This window comes from Cyprinus carpio, chromosome A6, assembly GCF_018340385.1.
Source record: "Cyprinus carpio isolate SPL01 chromosome A6, ASM1834038v1, whole genome shotgun sequence".
Classification (NCBI taxonomy): Eukaryota; Metazoa; Chordata; class Actinopteri; order Cypriniformes; family Cyprinidae; genus Cyprinus; species Cyprinus carpio.
Genome location: NC_056577.1, coordinates 6,734,067 through 6,745,012, shown reverse-complemented (window position 1 = coordinate 6,745,012; position 10,946 = coordinate 6,734,067). Strand labels below are relative to the sequence as shown.

At 39.3% G+C, this 10,946-nt stretch overlaps 1 protein-coding gene across 1 annotated transcript in view; it reads left to right on the top strand.

The window, feature by feature from the left end:
- The first annotated feature begins 1,243 nt into the window (after positions 1–1,243).
- The window catches only part of LOC109058940 (heparan-sulfate 6-O-sulfotransferase 3-B-like), a 29,425-nt gene continuing 19,722 nt past the window's right edge, over positions 1,244–10,946 (top strand). The window contains exon 1 of the mRNA XM_019076136.2: positions 1,244–2,185. Coding sequence (XP_018931681.1) covers positions 1,650–2,185 — 536 coding nt within the window. The 5' untranslated portion in view covers positions 1,244–1,649. The remainder of the gene's footprint in view (positions 2,186–10,946) is intronic.

Sequence of the window (10,946 nt, the reverse complement as noted above, 5' to 3'; positions counted from 1 at the left end):
ATTAGAAAAGAAATGGAAATTTTACATTTCCTTGCACTTTCAATTAAAATCCAAATGCCATATAACCTGACATTATACATTTATGGAAAGCAAAATTTAAGAACTTCCAAACATTGGAAAGAAGAACATTAAAAACCCTCTTCTGACCAAACCCCGGATTTTTTTTTTTCAGCCAATACTGTAGTATGCAGTACTTGTACTTGACTATTAGTATGAGGGTTTTTTTTTTTTTTTTTTTTTTTTTTTTTTTTTTGCCAACATTGTCTTACATAAAGGTTTAAGTATCCATGTATTAAATCAACTTAAATGAAAAATAAGTAGGTAATTCTCCGAAAAAATCCATTAAGATTAAACACTTCCATATATTATTCCATAAAATATCTTATTCATTTTCTAAATCATCTTTCTTTGTTCTTTAACATTTTACACTTTTAGGTTTTACCTCAGATTTCAGTTATTTTCCTCACCAGTGTTTTCCCATGAATTGAACTCTGTCACGCCATCGATTTGGGACATTTGGTACATTCAGAATTTATTTGGTTATACATTGGGTATAGAAAAGAATCACCCCCCTTTTGTTACTTTTCAGCTTGAAATTAAGACATGGTTTTTGTTTAATTCAGCTGTATTTACTCAGTGCAACTTATAACATCCAAGTGAAAGATATAACACCATGTCAGAAAAAAAGTAAAAAAAAAAAAACAGAATCACTGATTTGAAAAAAGGATCACCTCCTTATGTCTGTATTTTATTGAGCCACCTTTTACTTTAATTACAGTCTTTAGTCTGTTAGGATTTGTCTCTACTAACTTTGCACATCTTGACTTTGCAATATTTTGCAGAACTGCTCAAGTTCAGTTAAATTTAATGGTGACCATTTATGGACTACAGTCTTCAAGTCATTCCACAGATTTTCAGTGGGGTTTAAGTCTGGACTCTGATTAGGCCATGCAAGGACATTCAGCTTTTCCTCCTTCAACCACTGAGTGCTCAGTTTTGCTGTGTGCTTTGGGTCATTGTCATGTTTGAAGGTAAATCTTCTTCCTTTAGACAACTTTCTGGCAGAAGGCAGCAGATTTTCCTCAAGGATTGGATGGTATTTTGCAACATCCATATGTGATTCTTTTCCATCCACTATAATGGGGATCAACTCTAACTATCCCACTTAACCTCTCTCTCTCTCTCTCTCTGTCTCTCACTCACTCTCTCTCTCCTCACGCGATAATCAAGTTACAACAGGAACTCAACTTCTTAAAGCTCATCTCGGAAACCTGCATCACAATCAGCGCTGAAGCTCGGCGCGACGGAGCGGATCTTTGGATGTGTTTTACAATGGGTCCGGATCTCATCTCCACAGCCAAGCCTCACGTTATAATCTATCGGACGAGGAAGGCTAAAATTTACGTCACACATTGAGACGATCTGCATTGCAAATGGCTGTTCAAAGTTTAGTACATTGTGGAAACGCAAGGCTGGTTTTTCCTTTCTGTCTAGGTTTCGACGGTCCAACTAACCTTTATGTAACTATGATCTAACTGAAGGCGCTTTGCTGTGATCAGACTTTGCCTGCGAGCATCATCCGTGGAAAGCACTCATTCAGCGGCGACAGCATCACCAATGGCGTGATCATACGATTCACTGTCTTTGCAATGGATGATAAATCCAACAAACTCCTTTTAGTGCCTGTTTTGACCGTTTTATTTGTCATGATCGGCTATCAGTACGTCTGTCCTGCGGGCAGCACGTCCTGTCGGTTTGGTAATGGAGAGAGTTTTCCGTTCTCCAAATATCCAGCAGACGCCAAGAGAAAGTCTCCGGATCCGGACGAGGACGCTCCGTTTAGATTCCCGTCTAAATTCAACTTCACGCGCGAGGACCTCGAACGCCACGTGGATTTCGACATCAAGGGGAACGACGTGATCGTGTTCCTCCACATCCAGAAGACCGGAGGAACGACGTTTGGGAGGCACCTGGTGCGGAACATCCACCTGGAGCGACCGTGCGACTGCCGCTCCGGCCAGAAGAAATGCACGTGTCACCGACCCGGTAAAGCGGAGTCGTGGCTCTTCTCGCGCTTCTCCACGGGCTGGAGTTGCGGGTTGCACGCGGACTGGACCGAGCTCATGAACTGTGTCCCTGCTGTCATGAATAAAAAGCAAAAAAAAGATGCGCCATTGAACAGACGGTAAGTGTGTGTGTGGCTCCTAATAAAAGTGATCAAAAGTTGATTTGGTGAGACTTTACAATAACTTTCAGCAGTTAATAATACATTTAGCACAATTATATAATGTACATTAAAAGTTGAAGTTGGGGAGAACGTGTAAGGGTTGTAACCCTTGTTTCACCATCTGTGAGTCCAATGATTTTGTGTTTCAGACTTTGATAACACATGCACATGTTTGTCTGCTACACTACTAGGTACTTATTACTAATTGTAACACCAATAAAAAACAAAGATGTTTGAAATTTTGTAAATGGGTTTACTGTATGAGGTTATGAAATGCACTTAAAGTAATCTTTATACTGTTGATGTACCAGAGATCTTGTTCTACAGTCACTTCAGAAGGGTGGTGGTCATACATGATAGTGATTTCACCCCATATACTCTTAAAACAAAGATTCTTTGAAACACATACGAGTATCTGAAGCTGATCTGTAAAGCCTATGCATATGTAAAAATGTTACCATTTATTATATACACATCAGCATAGTGTGGAAGCTATATGTGTTGACAGCAAATTATTATTATTATTTTTTTTTCCAGTGCTTTGCAGTATTTTTGCTAGTGTCATGAGTTTGTTTTTTTCACTGTCTGTGTCTAAAAATGATCCACATCTGTGAATATCAGCTCCCTGCTGAGGGCCATTCTGAGTCATGCAGTTTTGAATATGTGTGTGACTGAGTGTGAGACAGCTTTAGACAGCTGTAAATATGTTGCAAATAAGTGCTTATGTCGAACTAAGCTAAAAAGGAATGGAATGTCTACAGTATGATTTTACTCCAATAAGAACTAAAGGGATAGCTCACCCAAAAATGAAAATTCTGTTGCCATTTGCTTAATTAAAGAAGCTATTTTGAGGCACAGTGCAAGTGAGGGGGGTGCAATGTTGCTTAGACCACAACATTCTTTGAAATATATTCTATTGTGTTTCACAGAAGCAAGAAAGTCATAAAGGTTTGATGGATTTAGTTGAACTATCCGTTTAAGACTTGTTCATTGATTACAGTGAGATGGATTCATCTTGATGGACAATGCCAGTAAACCTTTAAGCTACCAGGTCTCTTACGTGCTATAAAATACACACCTCTTGTAAAATGTGTTTGTAGCCACATGAATATTCCCTCTCATTACCCTCCTCGTCTCAGGTGGCCTTGCAGAGCCTCTTCTAAGCATGTTTATGATCCTCCTCTTTACCACAGAACATGAATCGATACTCTCAGCCGACTGAGTCAGAGGTGTTGATCCACTGCGCAGGGCTTGTACACTCTATCATTATAATGTTATTATGGGCAACAATCGCCAAAGTACTACATTATCAGCTGTATACACCATGTTAAGACGTGTTAAATTGCTGAGACAACAGTAAAACAGTTTTTTTTTGTTGTTAGTTTTGATTTGATTTAAAGTCTCATTGTTCATTAGTTTGACAAAATAGTCCAAGCGTGATGCTACAAAATTAAGGCTGGGCATCTACACTCATAAAAATCAGAATCAGAATAAAAAATCTTTAACATCCATGGAACCTTTCCATTACACAAAAGGTTCTTTAAAGTAGAAAAAGATTGTTTAGATTTTTAAAATGTCCTTCACACTAAGAAAAATGGTTCTTTTAAGCAGTGGTTCTCAATTCCAGTCCTGCTCCCTTCAAACTGGAATCATGGCAGAATATCCTGTGAAGTCCACTTTGCAGGGCACTTATGGTCGAATAGAACACATGTCTGTAAAACATCGTCGTGGGGTCACAGGGACTGGAATGGAGAACCACTGCTTTCAAGAACTGTACACTTAAAGGTTCTTTGGGGAACCCAAAATAGTTCTTCTATTTTTTTCTTCTATAAAACACCAACTGGAACCTTTATTTTAAGAGTGTAAAGAAATGTGCATGCAGAAATGTTGTAATGCACAGTACAAAACGCAGTGGAACACTGTATGTATTGCATGGCAGCTTCTCACTTTCCCACATGTAACAATGGATGTGGTTTCGTTTACATGATCATGTTACGTTCAGAGGTCTATGGCAGACAATAGTGAAAAAAATCCCATCTGCTGCCACGATTCAGGATATTAATCCCCTCCCCACATACACACACACACCGAATCTCTGATCTTCTAAATCCTCCATTCGTTTGCGATGCCTCGTCATGCAGGCACTCCAGCATTCAAGCGGATAAATGCAAAACAAGATGTGATAGACCAAGAGAGATTGCTCTGAGATCCAACTTAAGACACATTAACAGCTTTTATTGGGTACTTTTTGAAGACAAGGGCTTCCGCAATGCACATCCCTATAATCTTGTATTATTGTGTTGGTATTTGAGTTATTGTGTTGTAAGTAAAGATGCAAGACTGTGGAAAGCTTGTTCGTGTGTGCATTGGAGAAGAGATGACCTGTGATGAGTATGTGTGTGTGTGTGTGTGTGTGCATGCATAAGGCAGCATAAGGCATCAGGCATGTTTGGAAATGGAGCACTACAGGCATTACATTAGCAATGCATGAAGGAGTGCAGCATGACCTATGTGCAGCGATAGAATAACAATCTTTCATATACACTTTGTGGCATTCTCACAATAGAAGTGTGTTCTGTTTGTGTCTCTCATTAATCCAGCTTCTTCTGGGATATTTAAAATGCTTGCTGCAATGTCAATTTTTGTTATTTATTTACTACTCCCTGAATATCTATAAGGAAGCAGTGGGAAAACCACAATGAGAGCTTTGACCAGAGCGCAACAAAGAAAGGGAACTTAAAGTGATAGCCCAATCCAAAAATAAAAACTCTTCAGCATTTACTCACTCTCATGTCATTCCAAACCATTATGCATTTCATTCTTCTATGGAACACAAAAGAAGATATCCTGAAGAATGTTGGTAACTATACAGTTTCCCAGTGACTTCCAATGTATTTTTGTTTTTACAACGGAAGTCACTGGGAAACTGTATAGTTACCAACATTCTTCAGGATATCTTCTTTTGTGTTCCACAGAAGAAAGGAATGCATGTACAATTAAAAAATGTTTAATTGAGATTTTTTTGGAAAATAAAATAAAATTGTGCTTTAAAAAAATTTCCAGGTTCGCAGTGCTTGTTTGTTGCTACACATTTTGGACAAAATGTTGTGATTATCAACTGGGAATATTAATACGATCAACGTGGCTATAAAATAATAACAATAATAGTAATAATAATTTAAAATGTACACAATAAAATATGATTTAAAATTTAAACTGTAAAATAAAAAATGTATATATATATATATATATATATATATATATATAATGATTATATAATAATAATAATAATTTTATTGTACATTACAATTGTAAAGTTAAATTTTTCATTTGCAAATGCAAAACCATCAAACACTTATTTCTATGCATGTTAAAGTGATCAAAATTCAAAAAAGCAGATGCAGAGAGGGATTCTGTGTGGAGCCGCTCTAAAAAGCTGCTCACGTGTAAATGAACACAGAGCCACACTTCACTTTGAAACGCAAAATCCCATATATCTATTTCATTAAATCACAGCCTTAAACCATATCATAATTTTGGTTTTATTTTGATTAATCATGCACCTGTAGTATAGACATTCTTTCTTGTGGAGCACAAAAGAAGATGGTCATATAATGAAAGTCAGTGATGTTCAGAGTTGTTTTGGACCCCATTGACTTCAGTGTATGGTTAAAGGCTGTTTAAACATTCTTCAAAATAACTTCTTTTGTATTACACAGATGAAAGGAGGTCAGATTTGGAATGACTTGATGGTAAGTTTATTATGATAAAATTGTCATTTTTGGAGGAAATATCCTTTTATGTTATATAAAACACAAATACAGGCTTGTTTATTTTAACCAAATGAATGCCACCATCTCTCTGTCTCTCCACCCCCTTACTTCCATTTGTGTAGAGAAATCCCATTGTACATACCAAACTTGTGTTTAAGCCCCTGTTGCCATCAGACACTAATCAGAGAGGCATCAATCACTTCCAGCAAGGTATTCTTGAGATGCTTGTAATCTTCGTATTCCTTCAGGAGGATTAGTGCAAGCGAGAGCGGCAATCTTATCATCTGCGTGAGAGATTACCATCCAGATTTATGCAAAAGTCTCTGTCTTAATACCAGTTGTGTGTCCTCCCGCTGCCATCAGCTCCTGTGGGTTTATTCTTAATGTGTTTTTTATGTCGTGCCCTTTCACTCCTTGAGAATTCAGAGCATGGAGTTTTTTCATGAAAATCAGGCTGATGGTACCCATCACTAGCACCAGCACTCAGTAACTGTTTTCCTTTACAATATGCAAACACATCAATGTGTAATATTTCCCAGCTTTATCCACAAGAAAATGTTATTGTGCAAGTGTGAAAAGCACATTTATTTCAATCAGTTCTCAGTTGTGTTTCCTTTAAATATCAAACTTTGTCTCAGATCTTTCTCTCAACATTCCTTATATGAAGACTTGTTTCCGCCACGGGATAAAAAAATAAATAAAGTTTGCAACTTATTGGCTTATATATAAGCCAAGAAGTTGCAAATTTTATATATATATATATATATATATATATATATATATATATATATATATATATATATATATATATATATATATATATATATATATATACTCAGAATTGTGAGTTATCAATTGTGATAAAATAAAAAGTCAGAATTATGTGATAAAAAGTAGTAATTACCTTTTTTTTTATTCAGTGGCAGAAACAATAAACTAATTATGAGATGCAACCTCAGTTAGAAAGGATTCTGAGGATTTTTCAGGATTCTTTGATAATTAGAATAAACTACTCGCTGAATAAAAGTATTAATTTCTTTAAAAAAAAAAAAAAAAAAAATTGTTACCCCAACTTTTGAACAGTTGTATATAAGCAAGATAAAAGCAGTTGTTTATGTACAGTAAGAATGTAGAGCGACAATATAAACAATATCAGTGTTGTCTAGCAAGAATAATTCACATAGTACAGAGATTTCACTTTGATTCAGCTATACTCATAAACATTAAAACATTTCAATAGAAAAAGAGCCTTTTCATTAGGTGAAAACAGAATTGGGAATTTATCATCTATTTTATTTCAATGACCGGACACAAATATCATCAGACCAGTCTAAATGATTGTGCCTCTATCACATGTGGCAATAAAATAACGTTGGCCCGGTAGCACAGTGTACCTTTAAACACTTCAGGACGGATCATATATTATAAACTGTGATGTGGCCACCAATTAACTTAAGAGCCTATGCAGAGAGTGCAGCACAGAGTGCTTGATGCCAGAGGTGCTGAATCTGGTCCAAGAGCCTTTGGGGTTTGGTGCTGGAGCTCTTAAATGTTATCTAGTTTCAGAGTCCTTATCCAAAGTCAGGAGCAGATTTATGTATGAACACACTGCACATGTTTGCTTACACACACACACACACACACACAGGCGCACGCACACACACACACACACACGCACACACACACGCACACACACACACACACACACACACACACACACACACACACACACACACACACACACACACACACACACACACACACTGCCTTTGCTAAATTCTCCTTTTACTCCATTTCCAGTTTTGCATCTACTGGGGTTTCCAACCTCTTCCAAGAATAGACTGCACTCTGGTCTGGGATCAGCAGTAAAGGCACACTGTATGGGCTGCAGTGAAACTGATATGTATGTACTAGCTAGTCTCTGAGCCTAGTCTCTTTCACTTTCTCTCTCTTACACACACAGCTGGATAGTTTTGCTTAAAGTAGTTGCGTCTTTTTAACTAATAAAAAAAGCCTTTCTGCCACACTACAAAAAAATAAAAAATAAAAATTCAGTATTTGTCTAATTTTACAGTAAAAATATTCAGGCTGTCAAATCGATTATCCAATTGTGATTAATCGCATCCAAAATAAATGTTTGTGTTTACATAATATATGTGTGTGTAGTCCATAGATTTATTATGTATATATAAATACACACACATGCATGTGTATAATTAAGATATAGAAATGTTATAATTATATATGAAATATATTTATATATAATTTCAATTATATGAATATAAATATTTACATGTAAATATTTTCTAAATACATACTGTATGTGTGTGTATTTATATATGCATAATAAATATACACAGTTCACACACATATATTATGTAAACACAAACTTTTATTTTGGATGCTATAAATCACGTTTGCAAAAAAAAAAAAAAAAAAAAAAAAAAAAAACAATATTATGATTACTAGTAAAGAAGTGCCCCAGAAGTAAATGCATCTTTTTTTATAACAAAAATACTGATTAAGGTTTTTCTTTTTTTTTTCTTTTTTTTTTTAATAATTTTCCCATTTGACACAGCAAACTATATATTTTAATTTATTTATTTAATCTCATTTAAATATTTTATATAAGAACTTCCTTATCATATTGGGAATGTATATCTGTATTACGTTTTTTTGTATCTGATGATATTGGATATTAGTCTCATTGATATATAATAAAAAAAAGCACATAAAACACAAGTACCTCTCATTGTGTGCATATGAACCTTATGATTTGCCGTCTGTGACACTAGTTTGTAGCGTCAGTGCCAGATGGAGCAGGAATCTCTGAGTGAGGCTTTGGCTCAGGTTTGTTTTTCTAATAGTATCACAGATCAAATTGGGCAGCAGTGAGAGTGTCAGCATCTTTGTGCAGCTTTTACAGTTGAGAGTCAGACATGAATCCAGTGCCAACCAGTTGGCATCAGCCCTGAGAAATCACTTCCTTTGCAGACCTCTTTATCAGAGAGACAGAAAGACATTGTTTTCTATGTGTGTAGGTGGACAGGAGAAAGACGGAGACAGTGAGGGAGGGAGACAGAGACCATGATTGTGTGATTATTTTAAATTATAATAATATTTAAGGATATTTCTGATTTTACTGTATTTTTGATCAAATAAATGCAGCCTGGCTAAGAATAAAAGAATACATACACAAACAAAAAACCCAATATATTACTGACCCAAACTTTTGAACAAATACATATACAAAATACATACTCATGGGGATTAATAAACAATAATTAATAATTAAGTTTTGTTACTCAAACTAACCAGACAGTTGAATGATTGAACCTTTTAATCGCTGTCCCTTTTTTATACCTGAATAATTTGAGTGCTCTTGTGTGGGCACTTGTGTTTTGATTGTGACAGCTCCCTTGTGAGTGAACGCTTGTCACGACACGCACACAAAAAGGTAGATCCAAGTGCAGTATGTTTTATTGGGGCAATCCAAATATCATAAACTTAGCCAGGCAATGGTCAAAATCCAGGTAATCAGTCCAAAACAAGAAACACGAACACAGCAAGGAAACAACGAAACCAGGGTGACATTAAACAAGGACTCCGTAACAATGACAGAAACAACCAGGGTATTTAAAGACAGGTGCAAACAAGGTAAGTGGTGACAGCTGAATACAATGAACAGTGATGAGCAGCTAAGGCTAGTGGGCAATGAAGTTCTGACGAAGGTGACAATAAGGGGAAGTGAGACCTCTAGTGGCCACCCAGGGAGACACAGAACAGACACCGTGACACTACCCCCCCCTCTAAGGAGCAGCTTCCAGATGCTCCTCAGAACCAAATAAACACAAAACAAAGAGACCAGGAGGGAGGTGGACTGGTGGAGGCAGAACAGGGGGAGGGATGGCGGGCCAGGCCTGTGTAGGGGAACTGGGACCGGCAGCGATGGCTCCCCTGGTAGCCCAGGTGGCTTGGTCAGATCAGGGGGCCATGGTGGACCCGAAAGTTCAGGGGGACCACGAGGGACCAGGCAGTTCAGGTGGCCATGGTGGACCCGAAAGTTCCGGGGACCACGAGGGACCCGGCAGTTCAGGTGGCCATGGTGGACCCGAAAGTTCAGGGGACCACGAGGGACCAGGCATTTCAGGTGGCCACGGTGGACCCGAAAGTTCAGGGGACCACGAGGGACCAGGCAGTTCAGGTGGCCACGGTGGACCCGAAAGTTCAGGGGACCATGAGGGGCCAGGCAGTTCAGGGGGCCACGGTGGATCAGTCCATTCTCGTTGTGCAGACGGCCAGGGAGGAATTCGCCATTTGAGTGGCCCGAATGGAACCTGCCAATCGGGGAGCCAGTAAGGAGCAGGCTGTGGCGATGGCCAGGTCACGGCATTGGGAACGGCATCGGGAACGGCTTCAGACAAGGGCACCGCCTCGGGAACGGCCTTGGACACGGGTATCGCCTCCGGAACCATCTCGGGCCCCGCATCGGCCTCCGGAACAGCATCGGGCACCACCTCGGGAATCGCCTCGGGAATGGCATCGGACAAGGACACCGCCTCGGGAGCGACCTCGGCATCGGGCACCGCCTCGGGAACGGTCTCAGGAACGGTCTCAGGAACGGTCTCAGGAACGGCCTCAGGAACGGCCTCAGGAACGGCCTCAGGAACGGCCTCAGGAACGGCATTGGACAAGGACCCCGCCTCGGGAACGGCCTCGGGCACGGCCTCGGGAACGACCTCGGGAACGACCTCGGGCTCGACCTCGGGCTCGACTTCGGGCACCGCCTCGGGAACGTCCTCCTGGACGGCAGCGGCCCGCTCGGGAACGTCCTCCTGGACGGCAGCGGCCCGCTCGGGAACGTCCTCCTGGACGGCAGCGGCCCGCTCGGGAACGTCCTCCTGGACGGCAGCGGCCCGCTCGGGAACGTCCTCCTGGACGGCAGC